This window comes from Meles meles, chromosome 21, assembly GCF_922984935.1.
Source record: "Meles meles chromosome 21, mMelMel3.1 paternal haplotype, whole genome shotgun sequence".
Classification (NCBI taxonomy): Eukaryota; Metazoa; Chordata; class Mammalia; order Carnivora; family Mustelidae; genus Meles; species Meles meles.
The window spans coordinates 41,967,963-41,990,496 of NC_060086.1; the positions used below are offsets into that span (position 1 = coordinate 41,967,963).

General features: G+C 57.8%; 1 protein-coding gene across 6 annotated transcripts; it reads right to left on the reverse strand.

Annotated features, from left to right (window-relative positions):
- Window positions 1-1,671: 1,671 nt before the first annotated feature.
- FLYWCH1 (FLYWCH-type zinc finger 1) lies at window positions 1,672-22,295 on the reverse strand. 6 transcript variants are annotated; one of them, XM_045994038.1, is made up of 11 exons: window positions 22,032-22,295; window positions 21,269-21,349; window positions 20,029-20,145; window positions 8,886-9,329; window positions 8,163-8,615; window positions 6,544-6,990; window positions 6,146-6,409; window positions 5,558-5,821; window positions 4,437-4,715; window positions 2,718-2,786; window positions 2,324-2,622 (listed from the first exon to the last, which is right to left on the reverse strand). In XM_045994038.1, exons 4-11 carry the CDS (start codon window positions 9,217-9,219, stop codon window positions 2,348-2,350), a joined length of 2,385 nt encoding a protein of 794 aa, XP_045849994.1. In that variant the 5' UTR covers window positions 9,220-9,329; window positions 20,029-20,145; window positions 21,269-21,349; window positions 22,032-22,295; the 3' UTR covers window positions 2,324-2,347. The 6 variants fall into 6 exon arrangements, with proteins under 6 accessions (XP_045849998.1, XP_045849997.1, XP_045849996.1 ...); XM_045994042.1 differs by lacking the exons at window positions 2,324-2,622; window positions 21,269-21,349 and adding an exon at window positions 1,672-2,314 and having other exon boundaries at window positions 22,032-22,294; XM_045994041.1 differs by lacking the exons at window positions 2,324-2,622; window positions 21,269-21,349 and adding an exon at window positions 1,672-2,317 and having other exon boundaries at window positions 22,032-22,294.
- Window positions 22,296-22,534: the final 239 nt, after the last annotated feature.

The following is a 22,534-nucleotide window of genomic DNA, read 5'->3' on the forward strand; positions in this document are numbered from 1 at the left end:
CTGGTACACCTGCAAGGGGCAAGCTCCCGGCACTCCCGCCAGCCTGCTCCGGAGACACCATCCACATAGCGCTCCCGAGCCCCCCGCGGTGGGGGCCGCCAGCGCTTAGCAAGAGTGGAAGAGGGTTTTTGCGAAGCAACATCTAACCGGGCGGGAAAGGCCAGGGGCCCGAGTGCACAACGCACCAGGTCTGTCTGCTCGAGTCGCGAGGAGCTGGGCCTCACCGGGGCTTCCTGTCCCGTTTTGTACCTTCCACCTTCCTGATTACAAAGAAACACATATTCAACATAAAAATCCAAACACGGCAGAGGTAGGCAATGTAGAGAGTTTCCGCTTCCCCAGAGATAAGCGTCACTAGGTCGTTTTTGTACACGTTCACGTGCACACAGCTCGCCGTTTCCTTTAAAAGGGGAGGTTGCCCCAAAACACACAGGCTGGCTTTCTACACCAGCCTGTCCTGGGAGGAAACAGACACTCCTGAGAGGTCCTGCCTCCCGCTCCGGAGGCTGCTGGGACCCGCACGTGGCCTTTTCAAGATTCCTTGTCAAGAAGCGATAAGTCTTTTATTACGGTGATGGGTTTGGGAAATGTCCACAGTTCTCTGACGTCCCGCAGGGAATGTGGGATGGGACGGAGGGCAGGAGTCTGATTCCCCTGCACGGGGGCCGCGGGGACAAGCTGGCTTCTAAGGAGCAGAGTGAGGCAGAGCGGACGTGCTTCCTGGTGCTGTCAGCGAGCTGTACCGAGCTGCCGTTCCCACGCCGGCCCGCTGGCCGCGTCAGTGCAGGACCCCGCGGGGTCAGCAGGCCTGCAGCCACGTGCCCCACCCCACAACCACTTCAAGGACCTTCCCAATCTCCCCAGAAGTCCTTTCCGTCCTTGTCCACTTTTGAGGAGAGTCTGCGAAGGGCCGGTGTCAATTCTCGGCTGAGTGTCTGGTACAGGGCACCAGGGGTGCCAGCCAGGCCTGGGGGCCCTTGTTGGTGGGAAGCTTTAACATGACAAGTTCAGGGGCGCCTGGGGGGCCCAGTGGGTTAAGCCGCTGCCTTCGGCTCATGATCGTGATCCCAGGGTCCTGGGATCGAGCCCCGCATCGAACTCTCTGCTCAGCAGGGAGCCTGCTTCCCCCCACCCCCGCCTGCCTCTCTGCCTACTTGTGATCTCTCTCTGTCAAATAAATAAATAACATCTTTAAAACAATAAAATAAAATGACTAATTCATTTTACAGATTTTCAGGTCTACTCAGATTTTCTTAGTTCTTCTGATTCGACCTTGGTAGCCTGTCTTTCTAGGAACGTTTTCACTTCACCTTGTTGACCCTTCCATGCGAGTGGGGTTTTTCTTGTAGGGTAGGCAATAATGCCCCATTTTTAACACTTGATTTTAATAATTTGAGTCTTCCCTATCTTTATTTTAAGATTTTATTTTGGGTCGGGGGGCGGCGCCTGAATGCCTCAGTCAGTTAAGCATCTGCTTCAGCTCAGGTCATGATTCAGGGTCCTAGGATCGAGCCCCGCATCTTTTTGAAAGATTTTCATTTGTTTGACAGAGAGAGAGAGCACAGAGGAAGCAGCAGAGGGAGAGGAGGAAGCAGACTCCCCACTGAGCAGGGAGCCCAATGTGGGGTGATCCCAGGACCCTGGCTCATGACCTGAACTGAAGGCAGAAGCTTAACCAACTGAGCCGCCCAGGCACCCCCTAAATAAATAAATTCTTAAAAAACATAAATAATGATATTATTTTTAAAGTAATCTCTACACCCCATGTGGGGCTTGAACTCACGACCTCGAGCTCAAGAGTCGCACACCCCTCTGAGCCAGCCGGGCACCCCTGAGTTTTCCCTACAACTTTACAAACCAATTTTGAAAAAAAATTAAATTAAATTAAAATAATAAAGAAATAAAAAGCAATTTTGGAGGCAATGTAGTTAAAGGTTTGTCGATTTTGTTGATCCTTTCAAAGAGCCAGCTTCTGGCCTCGCTCATTTTCTCTTCTCTATTTCATTCATTTCTGTTCTTTCTCACGTCCCTCCTTCTGCTTTAGGGTCGCTCCTTTCTTCTTTTCCCAGCGTCGTGGCATGGAAGCGTAAGCTGCCGACCGGAGATCTTTCTTCTTCCTTAAGGAAGTCTTTCCAGCCGCCGGGCTCACTCAAGCGGTGCTCTGCCCGGGCCAGGTGTCTGCAAGGGCTGGGGCTCCATCCTGCTTTCTTCAGACCAGGTCCCCGCTTGTCTCGGGATTTCGTCCAGCCACCGGGTGCGCGGGAGTGGGGTGACATCCGGTATCTGTAAGCTCCCCGTCATTTCTGGCTTCATGCTGCTGCGAAGACATAATGTCCTTTGTGTGATCTCAGTCCTTGTCGCTGGACGAGTCCTGCTGTTTCGGGGCCTGGGTCCCGTCTGGCCCAGCGAGAACCCCCCGTGCGCCTGGGCCCCCGTGTCGCGGGGAGACAGCTGGCGCTCGCAGGAGCGGGCCCCCGGGGAGAGCTGGGGCCCACGGCCGCGTGAGCGAGTGAGTGAGGCCGGGGAAGGGGCCTTCAGGTGACCACAGCCCTGGCCCCCAGCTCTCCTCCAACCTCAGGGGAGACCCTGTGCCAGAACCACGAACCCAACCACGCCGGACATCTGCCCACAGACAAGGGAGAGATGGTAAGTGTCGCCATAAGCCACTACGTGTGGGGGGTGACCTGGGGGGTGCGAGACAACTCACAGTTACCCACGCGTCTGCCGGCTTTCCGGAGAGCCCGGCTGCACGCACGGCGGCGCTTCCGGGGGAAGCTCCATCTTTCCTGAGGAAAGAAAGTGGAAACCACGGGTTAGTAATTCTTCTCGTTTAAGATTTTCTTTTCTTTCTTATTATTTTTCCCAACGTGGGGCTTGAACTCACAACCCTGAGATCAAGAGTCACGTGTTCTACTGACTGAGCTGGCCGGGCGCCCCGTTAACTCTTTTCTTGTTGAAGCTTCTAGAGCCAATGGTATGCACTTTGTAATGATGACTTTATGGGCCTGGGGATAAGGAAAACAGGGTAGAAGGCTTCCCCCGCAATGGGGAAGCCACTGGAAATTCTGGTTTTCTAACGCCCCAAATGACCTGTGCCTGGTGAAAGAAGCCACTGGGGACCCTGAGAGTCAGCATTCGGCCCCGTCGTTCAGGAGAGCAGGACTACATGGGACATCGAACTGAGGTGCCCTCCACTGGGTCACAGGTGTCCCACAACTTTTTTTTAAGATCTTTTATTTATTTGTTTGACAGAGAGAGAGAGATAGCAAGAGAGGGAACACAAGCAGGGCGAGTGGGAGAGGGAGAAGCAGACTTCCCGCTGAGCAGGGAGCCCAGTGTGGGGCTCGAACCAGGAACCTGGGATCATGACCCGAGCTGGAGGTAGACACTTAACAACTGAGCCACCCACGCGTCCCTTTTTTTTTTTTTTTTAAAGATTATTTACTGGGGCATCCAGGGGCTCAGTCAGTTAAGCAGCTCCCTTGGCTCAGGTCTTGATCCTGGAGTTGGGAGATCAAGCCCGGCATCAGGCTCCCTGCTCAGTGGGGAGTCTGCTTCTCCCTCTGCCCCTTCCCCCGGCTCCTTCTCTCTCACTCGCTGTTCCTTTCGCAAATAAATAATCTTTTTAAAAAAGACTTATTTGACAGAGAGAGACCACAAGCAGGAGGAGCAGCAGGCAGAGGGAGAAACAAGCTCTCCGCTAAACAGGGCGCCCGACGCGGGGCTCGATCCCAGGACCCCAGGATCCTGACCTGAGCCGAGGGCAGATGCTTAACGACTGAGCCACCCAGTGCCCCCCACGACTTCTATTTCTTACTGATGCCAAACACTCCTTCCAGAAACCTCCCTTTTTTTGAGCAGAAGCCATATTTCTTTTGGTTATTTTATACAACTTGGATTCATTTTTGTATTTTCTAAGATGTGGCCCTTAATGTTCACGAATTAATAGGAAACACAAAAATGCTTCCTAATGACTGGTTTTCTATCCTGTTTATGTGAAGGGAACCCACTTTCAGTTCAATAAAATTAGTTCTTGGCAAAATCTTATGAGTGTGCGTGTGTACGTGTGTGTTCTCGTGTGTGTGCGTACGTGTGCGTGCGAGTCTGTGTGCGCGCCTGCCCGGCTGCGCACACACAAACACTGGCTCGCTCTTCTGGAGCAGCGTCTGTTGTTTCATCTGATTTCCAAGGGACGGATCTGTAACCAGGGGGGGCCTCAGGGTAAGGGAGGGCAGAAGACATGAATGAGAAGGGGAGTCGTTCTGAGAACGGGATGGATCCAGCGGGCAGGAGACGTAGAAGGCTCTGGAAAGGTAGAAAGGCCAGGGCACAAAGCCCCTCAGACAGTGCCTGTCCCCTGACGTGTCTGCACCGTGGGCTGGGAGGGTGCGAGCCCCACCGCTCTTGTGTCCGGCCCGCTCTGACCCCCGCCCCACCTGCACTTGGGTCCGCCGGCGGGGCCACGCTGGGGAGCCGCTCCCGCTGCCGCAGGGCCTCCAGGCCCGCCAGGTCGGGCGGGTGGCAGTGGCTGCGCATCACGGTCACCAGCTGACCCTGCGTGATGGCCCGGCTGCGGCAGCCCAGCCGGGCCTGGTCCCGGCACATCCAGTAGACCTTCTCCCCCGCCGCCTTCTCCTTCCTGTAGAGGAAGGACTCGTACACCAGGAACCTGCCTCCGAGGGACGTCCTCAGGAACTCCAGAGGCTGGAGGGTTCCTGGAAGGAACGTGGCAACGTGAATGGGGCAGCTCGGAAGCAGGCTGCAAAGCCTGGGCGGCAAGGACAGGAGACGCTTCCTCCGCGCCTGCAGCACCCCCCCCCCCAGACCAGCCCCGCCCTGGGGGCGCCCTGGGGCCCGAGGGCTGCCGCTCCAGCGGCCAGCCCAGGGCCTGCAGCCCTGACACTGTGGAGGACAGACAGGCTGTCTCCTTCTCAGGGCTGTGGGGCTGCCCGGGAGGCTGGCCCTGCGTCCCTGCACGCCCCTCCTGACCGGCCTGGGACACGTGCTGGCAAGCCGCCCGCTCAGAGGTTGGGCTAGAGCATTCAGCGGGGCCCACGGCCGGCTGGGCCCACGCACCAGGAGCCTCCTGGCTCTGTGTCCCCTCTCCCCTCGGCCAGCTGGCAACTGTTCAACTCTCTCGAGGCTTTTAAGACCCTGAATTAAAAGCCCCTGAAATGCTGGGGTCTGGGGGCTCCAGAGAACTGGGCAGAGGGGTGGTGAGGAAAAGAGAGGGACCCGAGAGGGAAGACAGAATGTCCCTGAGGTCCAGGCTCATTGCCCCGTAAGTGGGCGCTGGGCACTTCCTGTCCTGCAGCAGATCACGCCCCCGCCCCCTTCCCTCCAGCTGAGTGGGTCTCTCTCTGCCAGCCAGTCCCACAGCAACACCGGCCTCGAGGACGGAGCCCACACGCAGCCCTGCCTTTAGGGAGCTCCCGCTGTGGGCAGACCGCCGCGTGTGGGTGGCTAGACCCCCAGGCCCAGGGTCAAGGACAGAAGGTCCCAGCAGAGAGACGGGGGCCCGGCACCTGCCGCGCGCTCTGCACCAGCTCATCCGCACCTGAGCCCTCCCTCTGCGCCGGGCTGGGGATCTGCTCCCGCTGCCGCAGGGCCTCCAGGCCCCCCAGGTCGGGCGGGTGGCAGTGTCTGCGCATCACGGTCACCCGCTGGCCCTGCGTGATGGCCCGGCTGCGGCAGCCCATGCGGGCCTGGTCCCGGCACGTCCAGTAGACCTTCTCCCCCGCCGCCTTCTCCCGTCGGTACAGGAAGGACTCGTACACCAGGAAGCTGCCGCCCAGAGGGGTCCTCAGGAACTCAGGGCCTCCTGGGGAGAAGCGGGACAGGTGCGGGGGCAGAGCTGGGAGCCAGGTCTCGGAGTTCAGCAGGGAGGCGATGGGGGCCCGTGTTCTCAAAGCAAGAACGGCATAGCTCTGGACCGAGCAACTCAGGGAGGGCCCTGCCCAGACAGAGCAGGGCTGAGGTGAGGAGGGGAGGGGAGAGCCACCGGAGAGGGCTGTATCCACTTCCAGAGTGTTCCCCTACGGCGGACGGGACGCTGCTTGCTGGAGCACACGGGAGGGCCGAGGGAAAGGTGGCCCTCTGGCTCTCCTGCTTGTCACCAAGGCCCACTGGCCACAACCTGTCTTACCTGGGCTCCCCCGCTGAGCCGCACCGGGGCGTTTCTCCCGCTGCCGCAGGGCCTCCAGGCCCCCCAGGTCGGGCGGGTGGCAGTGGCCACGCATCACGGTCACCCGCTGGCCCTGCGTGATGGCCCGGCTGCGGCAGCCCATGCGGGCCTGGTCCCGGCACGTCCAGTAGACCTTCTGCCCGGCCGCCTTCTCCCGCCGGTACAGGAAGGACTCGTACACCAGGAAGCTGCCGCCCAGAGGGGTCCTCAGGAACTCAGGGCCTCCTGGGGAGAAACAGGACAGGTGCAGTCGTGGGGAGGGAAGTGGCAATTCAGGGTCTTGGGGTCCCTTCCCACCTCCCTGGACCTGAGGAGGCAAGACCTGAGGGGGCTCTGGGCCAGCGGTGTGAGGGGCTCACCTGGGTCCTCGTCCTGGTCCCCGGCAGGGGATCCCTGCGGGTCCTGGGGCTGGGCCGGAAGGACTTTTGTGCGCTTCCTGGGCCGGGCTCTGGCGACAGTCAGGGTCCCAGGCCCCCTGCAGGAGAGCAGGCTGTCCACGCCTCGGAGCAGCTTGTCCGCTTGGCCCCCAGGTCCCCCAGGCCGGGCTCGCAGCGTCTCAATGGCCTTCTCCTGCTGTCGCCGGGCCTCCAGGCCCTCCACGTCGGGCGGGTGGCAGTGGCCCCGCATGACGGTCACCCGCTGGCCCTGCGTGATGGCCCGGCTGCGGCAGCTGTGAAGCACGTGGTCCCGGCACGTCCAGTAGACCTTGTCCCCCACGGCCTTCTCCCGCTTGTAGAGGAAGGACTGGTGCACCAGGAAGCTGCCGCCGTAGCACGTCCTCAGGAACTCCAGGGGCCGGGCTTCTCCTGGGGGAGGAAGCCGCGCGGTCACGGCGGGCGGAGGAGAGGAGTCTGGGGCAGCGTGGGGGGCCAAGCGTTTTCCCCCTGATGTGGACGCCACTGTGGCTTCCCCGAGCTGGGTGTGCACAGGCCCCTGGGGCATCCCCGGACCCCACCCCCCCAGGGAGCCAGGGGGAAGGAGCAGGTCCTCTCCGGGAGGTTAGCGGGGAGGCCCCAGCTCGGGGTGGTTACACATCATATGGTGTAACGCTCCTGTCCATACTCTTTTTAAGGTTTGTTTGAAACTTTTATCTACTTTTTTAAAGATTTTATTTATTTGGGGCGCCTGGGTGGCTCAGTGGGTTAAGCCTCTGCCTTCAGCTCAGGTCATGATCTCAGGGTCCTGGGATCGAGCCCCGCATCGGGCTCTCTGCTCAGCGGGGAGCCTGCTTCCTCCTCTCTCTCTGCCTGCCTCTCTGCCTGCTTGTGATCTCTGTCAAATAACTAAATAAAATCTTTAAAAAAAGACAGACAGTAACAAACACATGTTCCCCACCTCCCCCTACCCCGCCCATTCCCCTGCTCTAGTACCGAGCACAGCAGCAGCCCTAAGTCCTTAAACTCTCACATCTGGGTCAGGAGGGAGCCAACCCTTGGGACAAGTCCACCTCCCCCTTGCTGGTAATAAAAGCCACCAAGACGATCACGGCTGCCGTGCACTAGGCGCTACCACACAGGGGACTGGTGCCGAGCGCTTCCAGCCCGTCAAGCATCTCATCCCCCCCCCACCGGAGCGATCCCCCAACCCGGACAGCCCCCGAGACCCCCGAGCTTCAGCATCTGTGCTGAACCCTGGGGGGTGGGGGCTGTGATCTGAACCTGGTCCAGAGCTCTCCCACAGGCTCCCCTAATGTCTTGGGCCGCCAGGACCACCTTGCTCTGTTCAAACTCACATTTCTGGGCCTCGCACCAGACCCTGCTGCATCAGAAAGTTCCAGAAGGTCTTGGGCCCCCTGGTTCTGGAGCACTAGTTCTGTCCCCCGGGTTTGATGATTTCTGGGACATGTTTCTATCTTTCGGCCATGCTGACTTGGAGTGCGTTACAAACCACGGGGGACCCCACGTTTCCATCTGGGCACAAGTAAGGACCCCCGGGTTCCTGCCTGCCCCAGAGAGGAGGCCGGGCACGGGGCACTCACCGATCCCCAGCGTCGGGCGTTTCTTGGGGGGCAAGCTCAGCAGCGACACGGCTCGCAGCCCCTCTTCTGCAGCCGGCTTGCTCAGCACCAACCCAGGGCTGGGCTCCGGCACCTCAGGGCACAGCCACGGGCCCACCCCTTCCAGCGGCTCCTCTGCTCGGCCCCCAGGGCCATCCGGACCCCCCAGGCCTTCAGGCAGGGCCGGGCTGGGCAGCTTCTGTCTCCGGCGCCGCGCCTCCAGGCCCTCCTCATCGGGCGGGTGGCAATGGCCCCGCATCACGGTGGCCCGTGGGCCTCGGGTGATGGCCCGGCCACGGCATCCCAGCTCCCAGTGCTCACGGCATTTCCAGTACACCTTGTCCCCCACTGCCTTCTCCTGCTTGTACAGGAAGCACTCGAGCACCAGGAGGCGGCCCCCGAAAGGGGTCCTCAGGAACTCCAGGGGCTTGGGGGCTGCGGAGGAAAAGAGAGGGCCGGGTTGGCTGGAACAGGGCAAGTGCTGAGGCCAAGAGCATGGATGGGAGCGCGGGGGGACGTGCTGGGATGATGCCCTGAGATCATCACACCAGCCAGACACAGAGTCCTGGTTAGAGACAAGGATGCTTGGCTCCAAGCAGAGAGGGGACTCCAAGTCCACCCCCTAGGAAGGGGGTCCACAGGGCCTATGTCTGAGCGCGCAGGCCCACAGGCCGCTGGGGCAGGAGCAGCAGGCCTGGAACTCACCTGTGTCTGGCTTGTCGCGTTTCTGCTCAAGGGCCCGGGGGGTTGGCTGGACCGCCCCCACCTGCTCCTCCCCTGGCAGGGTCTGGGGGGTCCTGGCCAGTGCGTCAGGACCGGACATCTCCAGGGACAGGACACAGTGCCCTCCTTCGGGCTGGGAGTCCACCCCATCCACGCTCTCCGTGGAGCCCGTCAGCAGGACCAGTTCGGAGAATTCTTGGGGCTTCGCGGGCGCTACGGGGACAACATCGGTGCCTGGCTCAGGGGACTCCGGGGACGGCTCCTGGCCAGCCTTTATGCTCTCGCCCTCCTGCTCGCTGGGCTCCGGCAGGGGCATTCTGGGATGAGGGCCCGTCCCTGCGGCCACGCTCAGGACCCAGCAGGTGGAGTTCTCTTCCTCCTCCTCCTCCTCCCTGCTCGGGAACCTGGCAGTCCAGGGGCTGCGTCCTAAGGAAGGAGGCAAAATCCATCAGTGGAGGCCCCCTTGGGCCTGGGGCTCAGGAAGACGGACGTGGGCTGGAAGTGGAGCCAGAGCGGGCTGGAAGGCTGGGGAGAGTCCTGCAGGGAGCCGGGGCACCCTGGGAAGGTGCTTAGGCTCCTCTGCGCCCTCTCGGGCAACGGCGGTCTGGTGACGTCCCCTCCCCAAATGCCACATTCCTGTCTGAAAATGCACCACGGGCTGGGCTCTCCAGGGGCTCTTGGGGAGACTGAGGCACGGAGGACCATGAGCTTCTACAAATAGAGGCCCGTAGGTGCTGAGCACGGTGGGACGTGTCCTCACGGGGTCTCCCATTTAATTTGGCCCCATGTTAAAAAGTTGATCATTCTTATTGACCCAGTGTACAGATGAGGACACTGAGGCACGCTAGGACAGTGCAGAGCCGGGAGTCGGGTCGAGAGGGTTCCAGAGCCCGACCCCGCACAGGACCTGGTGTGCCTCATCCAGGATGACTGTAACTGGCCTTCCTGAGCACCAAACCTCAGAGACCAGCACGCGGGTCATGGGCTCAGGCCCCGGACCCTCCCAGGATACCCGGTGTCCCTCCTCCTGACACTGTGTCACAGGAAGACCGAGCCGGGCACCTGCGGGTGCTCTACAGACCACAAAGGGGACGTCTGGCTCCGAGAGGTGGGACTCTTTGGACTCACAACCTGATCTGTCCCCCAGACCGGGCCAAAGGCCCCGGACCACACAGCACTCAGGAGATGCCGGGATGCCCAGAGGGCAGTGACCTTGTGCCTGAGCCGGGGCTGGCGCTGCCTCAGCTGGGAGGGGACGGGGCAGTAGAGATGTGCAGAGAATCCACAGTCACTCCAGGACCCCTGGCTTTGGGCTGGAGAAGCAGAAAGGATGTGTTACGGGGTGGAGCTAGCCTGGAGACGGGGCCCTGGGTACCAGTGTGGGTTGAACTTCCTTGCTTTCGTGAGGGGCTGGTTGGCGGGTGAGTGGCTCGGTCTCCTCGACTCTCCTTAAGAAGAAACGGGACTGCAGCCTCCCTGCACATCTCGGCGCCCATTTGTCAGCTGTCACCCTCGTTTCCAGCGTCGCATTCCTGCTCTGGAGCTCCCCGGTTTGGGGCCCAGATTCAGCTCCCCAAAGCCTGGTCAGCCTAGGGCAGGGTCCAGTGTCCCACTAAGACAGAGCCAAGGCTGAAGGCTCAGAGGGGTGCCTCATCTCCGCCCCATCTCGCCATACACGCCTGCCCATCCCAGGGCAGCAGAGAAGCCCATCACGGGGGTTTGCGGTGGGAGGTGGTGGCGAGACTCAAGGAAATCTTCCAGGTCCCGGGCCACCTGATTGAGAATCCTGGCTGCGCTGCCCTCCCGCGTCATGCCCTGGACTTTCCAAGGATGGCTTTCCGTGCCACCCTTCTTTGCCTTGCCCATCCCGCCTCACACCGCGACGTGGCGGGGCTGGGACGCGTGGACCCCTGGAGACTGGCCCCAGCAGGCCAGCGTTCGCGCAAAGATGCTCTGGACAGAAAAGGGTGACAGCGGGGGAAACCCCGCCCCCGGACAGCCACGCCCCCTCCCGAATTGGCGGGACGCGGGACTGTCAGCCAACAGCCCGCCCAGGCTGGGGCGCTCTGGCTCCCCTCGCGCTGTGGTCCCCGAGCTCCCCGGAGCTCCAGGTCCCACGCCCCAGCCGGCTGGTGCTCATCTGCATCCCAGCGGCCTCCAGCCTGCAGGACCAAGGGTGCAGGGGGCCGGCCCTCCCTTCTGCAGAGGCCTCGGACAACTCCGGCCAGGGGAAGCACTGTGGTCGCCTTCCACACAGCACACACATTCTTACAGGCCCAGCCCTGGGTCCCCGCCACGCGCGGGGCAAGAGGGGATGCTGTGGGGACCCCGACACGCCATTGGCCTCAGACCATCAGATGCGGAAGGCTGGCCTCCTCCAAACCAGAGGGCATTGGCATGACTAAGAGCCCCCACATTCCACGGGAACAGGACCCAGAGTCATGGGTTTCCAGAGTCGGAAGACGGTGAGATCTCCTCAAATACAGGTTCTGCATAAAAGGCTTCTAACACGCACACCCCTCAAAGGATACGGAAGAAATTTCAGCACAACCGAAGGCGAACTCTGGCCACGCCCAACTTGCCCCCACCATACCCCCATCATCTGCTGAGAAGCAGGGGTCTGGCAAGACCTTGAACTTGGATTGGTTTGGTGGTTACCATTCTCACCCACTAAGGGGTCTCGGAATGTAGATCGTCCAATGACCGCAAATCCTCCCATCACGTATGCAGGCCCCCCTTGCAGTGTGGTCTTGAATCTGGACAGGCTCCAGCCCAGACGGGTCCCTCGCTCTGTGACCTGCTGAGTGTGGCGGAAGCAAGCCTGGGGGTTTGGAAGTCCTCACCCTCAGGAGACGCCAGGTTAGAAAGCCGTGTGAGCAGCCATGTGCGGGCAGGAAGCACCGCCGGGCATCGAGGAAAAGCGTCCTGCACTGTGCGGTCCAGCAGACCCCCCGCCTGTGCGATCCTGCATGGCGGCCATGGGAACAGCCCACCCACTTCATGGGATACCCATCAACAGTAAACTTATCTTAAGCCGGTGAGATCGGGGTCATTTGTTACTCAGCAGTAACTGGTACTCTTGGAAGGTGACTGACCCTGGTGGGTTTTGGCTTTTTGGTGGATGGAACAGAAAAGGTTGTGAGATGCACAGTATCAAAGTGCATTTGAATTTCAGGGGCCATGCTACAGAAATGTTGAATCCCTCAACTGATCACGCTTAACGGGCTGGTAATCCACCGAGAAAAACAAAAAAAATTAAGTATGAAGGATGGCAATGAGAATTAATTACTTAAAACGTCCCAGGGCGCCTGGGGGCTCAGTGGGTTAAAGCCTCTGCCTTCGGCTCAGGTCATGATCCCAGGACCTGGGATTGAGCCCTGCATCAGGCTCTCTGCTCCGCAGGGAGCCTGCTTCCTCCTCTCTCTCTGCCTGCTGCTCCCCCTGCTTGTGTTCTTTCTCTCTCGAATACATAAAATCTTAGAAAAAGAAAAGCAAAAAGTCCACAATGTAAAATAAGCCCGTCACAAAAAAACTAATGCACACGATTCCACCTCTGTAAAGCGCCCACACTAGTCAAATTTCCGGCTGCAGAGTCGGGTGGCGGCTGCCGGGGGGAGGGGACGGGAGCTGTGGTTTCAGTTTGGGATGATGGCGACTTCTGGCAGTGGGGGTGGTGATGGTGGCAGCCCAGTGTGAGGGTCAGAATGGTGCAAGCTGTACATTTCTGTGATGTATGTTTTACCACGCGCACACCGATCCGTAGCAAACTACACGTGTGATGTTCCGTTCACCCAACGCCACTGGGGAATGAGGTTGTGCAGAAAAGGCAGGTTTCAAACAAGCTGAAGTTCTCTCTCGAGGACGCGGACTTTAACCATTTTACCTGCTTCACAGTTAACCCTCTGAGGACGGATCTCTCCGGAAGCTCTTACCACTCTCCACTATCTGGATGACAGGGGCAAACATATTTTCTCCTGACCTGGAAATAAACTGTCCCCCCCAGTTCCCTTGGTACAGCTCCCCTCCCTTCTGGGGTCCCTTCTCCACCCTTCATGTCCTGATCTCTCTGGTCACCAACGCTCTCTGTCTCCACGTTCTTTGCACGGGGACCACCAAGGTTCTTCCGTCTCCTGTGTCTGAGAATAAGACCTAACCAAAGCCCCTCCTTCCCTCAACAGTCCGACTTTGGAAGGTCGGCCCACATTCCTTCCTTCTCAGCCCGGCTGTCTGCAGGCTGCCCGTCATCTCTGCGGACACCAACCGCTCTCTCGTTCAGCCCCCCGTGCAGGGTCGGCACCAGCTGGGTCCTTGCGTTCTCCCTCGGAACCACCTGCGCAGGCCTATGTGTGGTCCGTCTATACAACGGAATAATATTCGGCCATAACCAGGAATCAAGTTCTGGCACGTGCCAGATGGACGCCGAGAACATCATGCTGAGTCAAAGAAGCTGGGCACGGGGCACCTGGGGGCTCAGCTGGTAAAGCGTCTGCCTTCAGCTCAGGTCATGAGCTCCAGGTCCCGGGATCGAGTGAGGAGTCTGCTTCTTCCTCTCCCTCTCTGCCTCCCCCCGCCCCCCGCTTGTGCGCTCGCTCTCTCTCTCTCACAAATGAATAAATAAAATCTTAAAAAAAAAAAAAAAGCAGCAGGACAGCCAGACCCAGAAGATGGCATACACGGGACTCCGCTTCTACGACATGTTGAGAGCAGGCAAACCCACCGAGAACGCAGATGAGTGACTGCATAGGCCTGGCGGCGGGGGGAGATTTGGAAGGGACGCTAAGGGGTGTGGGGCTTTCGGGGTAAAGAAAATATGAAACTGATTGTAGTGATGGTGTTGGTCTCCGTGGATGCACGGAATACAGTGAGTTATACACTCCTGACAGGGAGTTGTATGCGTGTGAGTCAGATCTCAGTAAACTGCTTAGAAAATATCCTTATAGGGACTCAGGTCCCCAGGATCACTAAGATGAAAAGCAGTTTTCTTTTTCTTTCCTTTTTTTAAGTTTTTTTTTTAAAGTCATCTCTACACCCAGCGTGGCGCTCAAACTCACAACCCTGAGATCAAGCGTCGCACACCCCACTGACCGAGCCCACCATGCGCCCTGAAAACCCGTCTTCTACACCCTAAGCAGGCCTTTCCCTACTGGGCTTGGCTTCCTCATCAAAGAAGAGGGATTGCATATTAGGAGACTGTGGAAGTTGCGAAGATTACGTCGTAAAAACGATATAAAAATTTGTTTAAACTGTTAAGAAACCAATTCCTGGTCAACGCCCATAATCCTGCCCCTCAGACGCACAACTCTGTCCATTTTGAGGTCAGAGCTCTGGACGGACATTTTGTTTTCCGCCACACACACGTCGCATCAACATGTCCTTTCGCCCCACTCTGCGGTGGGAGGTCCCCACCTGGACCAGATGGAGCCCCAGCCCAGATCCAATCCTTACGCAAGCTCCGGCAGGCCCCGATCCCGCGCCGGCGAGAAGCCCGGCAGCAATGCTCCCGGCGGCCGCAGGGTGGCGGTGCTGCTCCTTAGGGCCGGCGCACTGCGTCCTCGGCGAGGAAGAGCGGCCTCCCGCGACCGCTTCCAAAACAAGAACGTGGGAGTCCTTCCATGAAGCAAAAATAACCGAAGATTGCCCAAGATGTTTGTATTTACAAAACTTCACATTTAGGAGGCAGATGCAGTGAACAAAGTCCGCAAATACCATCTTTTCTAAGCTACGGTTTTCCCAAAAACAAACCCAAGTACAGCTTGGACCCGGCGGGGCCCGTCCCTCCGCCTCTGGAGGCTCTGCTCAGAGTTACAGACCGATTTGATGTATTCACGGCCTCAGAAACAAACAAACAAACAAACAAACAAATGGGGTGGCTCAGGTCATGATCCTGGGGTCCTGGGATCAGAGCCCATGTTGGGCTCCCTGCTCAGCGGGGAGCCTGCTTCTCCCTCTCCTCTCTGCTCTCACTCTCTTCTCCTAAATAAATAATTAAAACAAAACAAAACTTGGGGCGCCTGGGTGGCTCAGTCATTAGGAGGCTGCCTTCGGCTCAGGTCCTGATCCTGGGGTCCTGGGATGGAGGCCCGCACTGGGCTCCCTGCTCAGCGGGAAGCCTGCTTCTCCCTCTCCCCCTCCCCCTGCTTCTGTTTCCTTTCTCGCTGTGTCTCTGTCTGTCAAATAAATAAATAAAATCTTTATTTTTTTTTAAGATTTTATTTATTTATTTGACAGAGATCATAAGCAGGCAGAGAGGCAGGCAGAGAGAGAGGGAAGCAGGCTCCCTGCTGAGCAGAGAGCCCGATGCGGGGCTGGATCTTAGGACCCTGGGACCATGACCCGAGCGGAAGGCAGCGGCTTAACCCACTGAGCCACCCAGGCGCCCCAATAAATAAAATCTTTAAAACAAAAACAAAACCCTGAAGCCTTAAACGCCTGGGAAGAAATATCTCAAAATGTTACTAGTAGGAAGAGCCGTCATTTACTTTCTCCTTCCATTTCTTACTCTTGAAATTGTGGACAAAGTGCATGGACGCGGCACCTGGGGAAACGGGAGAAAAGCTCCACCTCCTCGCTCTGTTATTTGTCCGTTAGCTCCGTCACTCTCCTGTGACAAGTCACATGAGAAATGAAAGGGTAATACAGATGATGGAACAGAGAAATGAGCAACACTCGGGGACATTAAATATCCTTATTGTGGGACCCGCAGAGCCTCAAAGACATTCCCTCCGAGATATTTATTAACTACAAAGGGAAAGACAGTCACTACGGAGGGGAAATCCTGCAAACACCCCTGGTCACCGAGGCCGACTTCGTCGGTCATTAGACACGTCAACACCATGACGTCCTTGATGAGGTGCCCCCAGGACACCCCGCGGTCTCTGGGGTACTCCTGCCCCAAGTGCACACCTCCACTTCAATCAGACAAGGCACATCGAGGGACAGCCCACAAAACAAGTGACCAAAACACTTCAAAACCGCTGAGGTCATCAAGGACAAGGGCAGGGTGAGGACCTGTCACAGACTGGAGAGGGCTGAGGGGACCCAGCACCTAAATGCCATATGGGATGGCAGGACGGAAAAAGGATGTTGGGGACAAGCTGGAGAAATGGGAGTCAGGTGAACAGTGGAGGCAAAGAGAACTGTACCATGTTGAATCCTCGCTTCTCTCCCCAGCAGCATCGGGTAAGAGGCTGACGATTGGGGCGACCGGGTGATGTGCATGTGGGAATTCTTTGTACTACCTTTGCAATGCTTTTAAAGTCTAAAATCAGGGGTGCCTGGGTGGCTCAGTGGGTTAAGTCTCTGCCTTTGGCTCAGGTCATGATCCCAGGGTCCTGGGATCGAGCCCCGCATCGGGCTCTCTGCTCAGCAGGGAGCCTGCTTCCTCCTCTCTCTCTGCCTGCCTCTCTGCCTACTCGTGATCTCTCTCACTCTGTCAAATAAATAAATAAAATCTTTTTTTAAAAAATAAAGTCTAAAATTAACTCAAAAGACTCTTGAAAACCCAAGTGTCAAACTTACAGATGAAGTGGGAGTTGACGGAGAAAGTAAGAGACAGAGACCTCCTGAGTGTAGGGTGAGAGGGAGAGAGAGGGAGACACCCTCTGGTCCAGTGTAGGGTGAGAGGGAGAGAGAGGGAGACACCCTCTGGTCCAGAGCCTCGCCGTCCATCCTGGGACCTGGGACCTGAGCCAGGGACGAAGTTCCTCTGACATCAGCCCATACCTCCAGTCCGGTGACCCGGCAATCTTCTTGCCAAGCGTCGCCACCAGCGCCACTCAACGTCTGGGGCCTTAAGTGAGTGGCCCAGGCGCACATGGCTAGCGAGAGCCGAGACTCCAGCCCAGGCCCGGCTGGTGTGGAGCTAACGCGGTGCCTCCCTGTGCCCCGGGCTACAGCACGACAGAAGAAGCACCTCTTGCCCCCCACCCCCCGCCCCCGGAGGAAGCCGATGCTCAGAGCTACCTTCAGAGTCAGTCATCAGCGGCACCATGGGGCCCTACAGACCAGCTGTTGTATGGTTCATCCAGTGACTTCGGCTGATCTGGCCCGTGGGAGGCGCGGTGGGACACTGGAGGCTGGGGCGAGGCGGGTGTTCCAGAAGCCTCCTGCCTGCCTGCCCTGGAGCTCGGCCTGGCTGTGCTGGCAGCATGGCGCCCCTGCCACGCTCGGGCTCGCTCGCCGTTTCCTGTGTGGCCTCCCAGCCCCTCCGCCACCAGCGACCACAAGGAAATTCCCAGTGGAAATCTGACAGCGCGGGCGCCTGGGTGGCTCAGTGGTTAAGCGCCTGCCTTCAGCTCAGGCAGGTCATGATTCCAGGTCGAGATCAAGCCCCCACTCAGCGGGAAGCCTGCTTCTCCCTCGTCCACTCCCCCTGCTTGCGCTCCCTCTCTCGCTGTCTCTCTCTCTGCCAAATGAATAAATAAAATCCTTAGAGAAAAAGAAAAGAAATCTTACAGTCGTTTCTGTTTTCCCAGCTGGACAGGACAGTGATTTTCCAGACACAAGGACGTGGCCGCCACTAGCCGGCAAGGGCTCTGCACGCACTGCCCCAGTTTCTCTTCCAAACAAGCCCCTCAGCTAGAGTCCGCGGTTCTGTCGTGTCCCAGCGGAGGAGCCAAGGCTGAATCCTCGGTTGCTGTGACCCAGAGCGGGCCCATAAAGACAGTCCTCATTCGAGACGCCTGTGTCCGCCTTCAGGGCCTCAACTCGTAAAATCAGTAAAAATGGTTCTTTTCACACTAAGGATTCTGACCGAGGTCTCAGGGGCAGTGGGTTCAGACTGCTGGTTGTCGGTCAAGGTGATTTGCCTCCCAGGCAACACCCGACAATGTCCAGAGATTTTTGGTTGTCACCACTGGGAGGCAGGGCATGCTACCAATATCTACCGGGCCGGGTCAAGGATGCTGCCCGACGTCCTACAGTGCCCAGGGTGGCTTCTCCAACACCCCCTAAAGAAGCATCTGGTCCAAAATGCCAACAGAGCCAAGGCTGAGAAAGCCGACTTGAGATCAGTGTTTAAAAAATGAAACAGAAGATGGGGCGCCTGGGTGGCTCAGTGGGTTAAGCCGCTGCCTTCGGCTCAGGTCATGATCTCAGGGTCCTGGGATCGAGTCCCACATCAGGCTCTCTGCTCAGCGGCGAGCCTGCTTCCTCCTCTCTCTCTCTGCCTGCCTCTCTGCCTACTTGTGATCTCTCTTTGTGTGTCAAATAAATAAATAAAATCTTTTTTTTTTTTAAGATTTTATTTATTTGACAGAGAGAGATCACAAGTAGACAGAGAGGCAGGCAGAGAGAGAGAGGAGGAAGCAGGCTCCCTGCTGAGCAGAGAGCCCGATGCGGGGCTCGATCCCAGGACCCTGAGATCATGACCTGAGCCGAAGGCAAAAGCTTAACCCACTGAGCCACCCAGGCGCCCCAATCCTGTAACGTTTTAATGTATTTCACATACCTTGAGCTATACGGGGGACCTCAAGAACACAGACAGGAATTTGCTCAAACTCCTAAACAGTATAAGTGAAATGTGGAGGAGAGAGCTTAGCACGGCTTCCGTACCTTGGGAGAGCAAATACCAGACTTCTAAAAATCCCATCTGAGGTTCCTTCCAGCAAAGCAAACTCAAGAGGGTCTTTACAGGGGTGCCTGGGTGGCTCAGTGGGTTAAGCCGCTGCCTTCGGCTCAGGTCATGATATCAGGGTCCTGGGATCGAGCCCCGCATCGGGCTCTCTGCTCAGCAGGGAGTCTGCTTCCTCCTCTCTCTCTGCCTGCTTCTCTGCCTACTTGTGATCTCTGTCAAATAAATAAATAAAACCTTTAAAAATAAAAAAAAAGAGGGTCTTTACAGTGAATTAACATGCTCATACCCATGCGAGTAATCAGGCCAAATCTACTGAGACCAGCCTCATTCCCTGACCAGAAGTATCTTTCACTGAGGTTATGAGACCGTAAAGGATCGTTGCACCTCAGCGGAAACTGGGCACTGTCTAGAATACATCCTTCCAGGTTACAGGCTTCCAGCCTGAGCTATTGGGACAGCTCTGCACAGCATAGATAACCAAGACCGATGCCAAACTATTCTAGTCTGTGGGCAATAAACTCTCTCTCCATGCAAATAAGTACACGTAAATAATTCTTCCGCCTGAAGAAAAAGCCAGTTTCGCTGCCAGCTGCACATTTCAGTATCTGTCACCTTCTAGAATCCTCTCTGGATTCTCTTGCAAACTGGTTATTAGATCTTTCTGGTTCCTTGGTTAATGAGTTAAGTAAAAGCTTCCACACATGTTCGTTCCACATCTGTCTGAAATAGCTTTATTTCTTTTGTTTTGGTCTAAGGTTCTGCTTTTCTAATTGCCTGGGTCATTGGCCCTGTCATCCCTGGTTCAAGTCCGCAACCTTTAAAATTCTGCCCATCTGCACTGCATGCAATACAAGTGGGTAAGAGTGTACAAAACTTTCCCCTGCCAGGCCTACGTCTATTTATTGTGGGCGGACTTCAAATGCATTTTTTTACTCTGGATGATCATTGCGTTGAGGTCAATACTTGGGTCCTCGTGTTTGTTTGTTTGGTTTTTTTTCTCGTGTTTGTTTTGTAGTATTTAATTTTTACTCACTCAAAACTTATTGAGTGACGAGTATTTTTTTTAAAGATTTTATTTATTTATTTGACAGAGATCACAAGCCGGCAGAGAGGCAGGCAGAGAGAGGAAGGGAAGCAGGCTCCCTGCTGAGCAGAGAGCCCGATGCGGGGCTCAATCCCAGGACCCTGAGATCATGACCTGAGCCGAAGGCAGAGGCTTTGACCCACTGAGCCACCCAGGAGCCCTGAGTGATGAGTATTTTAAATTGGGCAGATGTACACGGAAGGTTCGAGAGCCTTGTGGTTTGCTTCATCACCCCCTTCTCTTCTCCCCTCCCCCAGGACTGAGACACAGAGCAATACTGAGCCAACACTCAAGTGCCCACTGATACCGCTTTCCTGCGTGCGGTCCCTAATGCTTAGGGTCAACCTGACACACCTGAGAGACCCCCGGGACTCCAGACTGCCGGAGCCTCTCAGGCAAGAGCTCATCGCTAAGGTCCTGAACGTCCGAGCCTCACTCGGCAGCTGACAGTTGATCAACAGAATTACCTTCAGGCACAGAGAGCGAGAGCCGCAGTCCCCATCCGCCAGTACTCTGGTCCTTCCGGCTGACTGATCCGTGCGACCCCTGGGGCAAATTCCATCAATCCTCTGGGCTGATTTTACCTGTGAAACAGGAAAAGTGGCGAATGAGATGCTGTATGCGAAATGTTTCCATAAACTGTAAATCATCACGCAAGGAGTTCTTTGTTGGGCCCAAGGGTCTTGATGTTTGAAAAAGCTCCTGGGGGACTCGAGCTGCTCTCCCCCTCCCACAGGCGCTATGGAGCTGTGAGGGGCAGAGGTGTGCGCTCACTGACTGGTGACCTTCCTATGAAATACGCGTGCTCTCTGTGTGCGCGTACATACGGGCATCGCTCCTGGGAGGTGTTGAACGGGGCAGCGACCGCCCCTCCCCACAGGGGTTCGGAATCACAGCTCTAAAGCAGGGCTTCTCAGCCTCAGCACCACTGGCATTGGGGGGAGGGGGCTGTCCTGTGCAATGAGGGATGTTCAGCAGCATTTCTGGCCTCTGCCTGCTGGATACAGCACACCCAGCCCCATGATCCATTGCCGTATGTCCCCTGGGAGCCCCGCTCCTGAGTACCTGAGAGATCCACAGGGCACAGAAAGGAAGATTCTGGCTCCAGGTCCTTCCAGACCCGAGTCCTTCAGTCACCAGATCAGAATCTTCGCTTTTTTTCTTTTTTCTTTTTTTTTTTTAAACTAATCTCTATGCCTAATGTGGGGCTCGAACTCACAACCTGGAGATCAAGAGTCCCCTGCCTTACCCACCAAACCAGCCAGCACCCCAGAATCTTAGCTATTTTTTTACTCCTTCCTCACCAGGCCTCATGTGTCCTCAAATCTCATTCTCTGTACCTGGTCACACCACCTTCTGGTGGCCTTTCCACCGAATATCACTCCAGGGCTTTGGTCCTCACACACTCCTCCGGGGCCTTCCTATCCAGCATCCAGCCCGGCTAATTCTCCCTACGCAGTGCCAACCGGTTAATCTTCCTAAAGCTGAACTTCAACTATTTCTCTCTCCAGTGAAAATCGTCTCCTTCTCCCTTATAAACACCCCACGCTCCGGCCCCAAGCTCACACACTCTTCTCCGAGTCCGACTAGGAGCCTTTGGAAGAGGAACAAGATAAACCTGACGGCATCAAACCAGAAAAGTCAAATCCAGTCCTCGAAGTGATTTTGGCCCTGAGAAGCAGGAATGCCAAAGTATTAAAAATATACCTTTGGGGGGGCGGGATTTGAAGGTTATCATGATTATCTGATTATTGGAACTCAGCATCCCCCAGAGGCAAGAAGCAGAGGCTGAGAAAGACGGAGGTTTGTTAAAACAAGGGTTTCAAACCGCGGCCAGAACCCCCAAGTCCCGAAATCAGTTCCTCGGTCCGCGATAGTCGCTGGGAACGGGAAGAACAGAACAGGACAGGATCAAGTCCGAACGAAGGAGAGGCGACGCGGCTAGCCCGAGAGCACACCCGAGCTTCCCTCCTGGCAATCTGCGGCCGCAGGCACGAGATGTGCACGGAGAGCGTATTTCTCAAGTGCGAAAAGTTTGAAAGTCACGAGAGGCAATCTGCGCCATCAGAAGTGGAAGGAGGGGTGTAACAGCCGCAAAAAGTGCAAGGTCACCGGGACCTGCAGAACCGCGCAGGCGGGACGCGGCTGGGGCGGGGGCCTGCGCGGGTCAGCAGCGGCGCGGAGGCCACCGCAGAGCGGGGCTGCGGAGGGGGCGAACGGGGGGCTCCCTTCCTGGGGGTGTCGGGGCACAGTCCGGGGTCTGCTGGGTTGGGGCGAAGGAGGGGCCAGGAGAAGGGAGACGAGTCTCCGGTGAAGGACAAGGAGGCGGCCTGAGCGCCGGGACCGTAGCCGGGTGACCACCCCCCTTCCAGCCTCAGCAGCCCTGGGGACCCCCGGGGAGGCCTGGCCGGGGGCGCGGCCACGCCGTGGGACCCGGGACCCTCCCCGGCCCGCTGGGGCCCGAGCTCACCGGGCACCGGCCAGGCGGCGGCGGCAGCGGAGCCCTCCCTCTCCGGAGACCGAGCCGCGGCGGGTCCTTTGGCCTCGCCCGCCGCAGCCGCAGGCGTCGACCTCGCGGCCCAGGCGCCTCAGGCCACCACAACCCTAGCGCCCGCTCCCCGCCCCCACCTGCCCTGTCGGGAGCGAGCCCCGTGCCCGCGCGCCGCCGCGCTGACCGGGAGCGCGCGCCACCCGGCGGGGGAGCCGACCCCTTGGAACGCCCAAGCAGCCTCCCAGCGAGCATGCGCAGCAGGGCCGCGGGGCCCCATTCCTCGGGCAAACTCCGCTTCTCCGGCTCTTCAGTGAGCGGCGCCGAGCTGGCGGCCTGACCAATCGGCGCGGGGATATAGGGCCGGGGTTTGCGAAAAGGGCGGGGCAAGCCCAGGACTGGGCGCTGGCGCCCGGGGGCGGAGCGTCGGCCGCACAGGCGGCTGGCACTGGGGATTCTGGGCGGGGCTCTGAGACAGGTGAGTT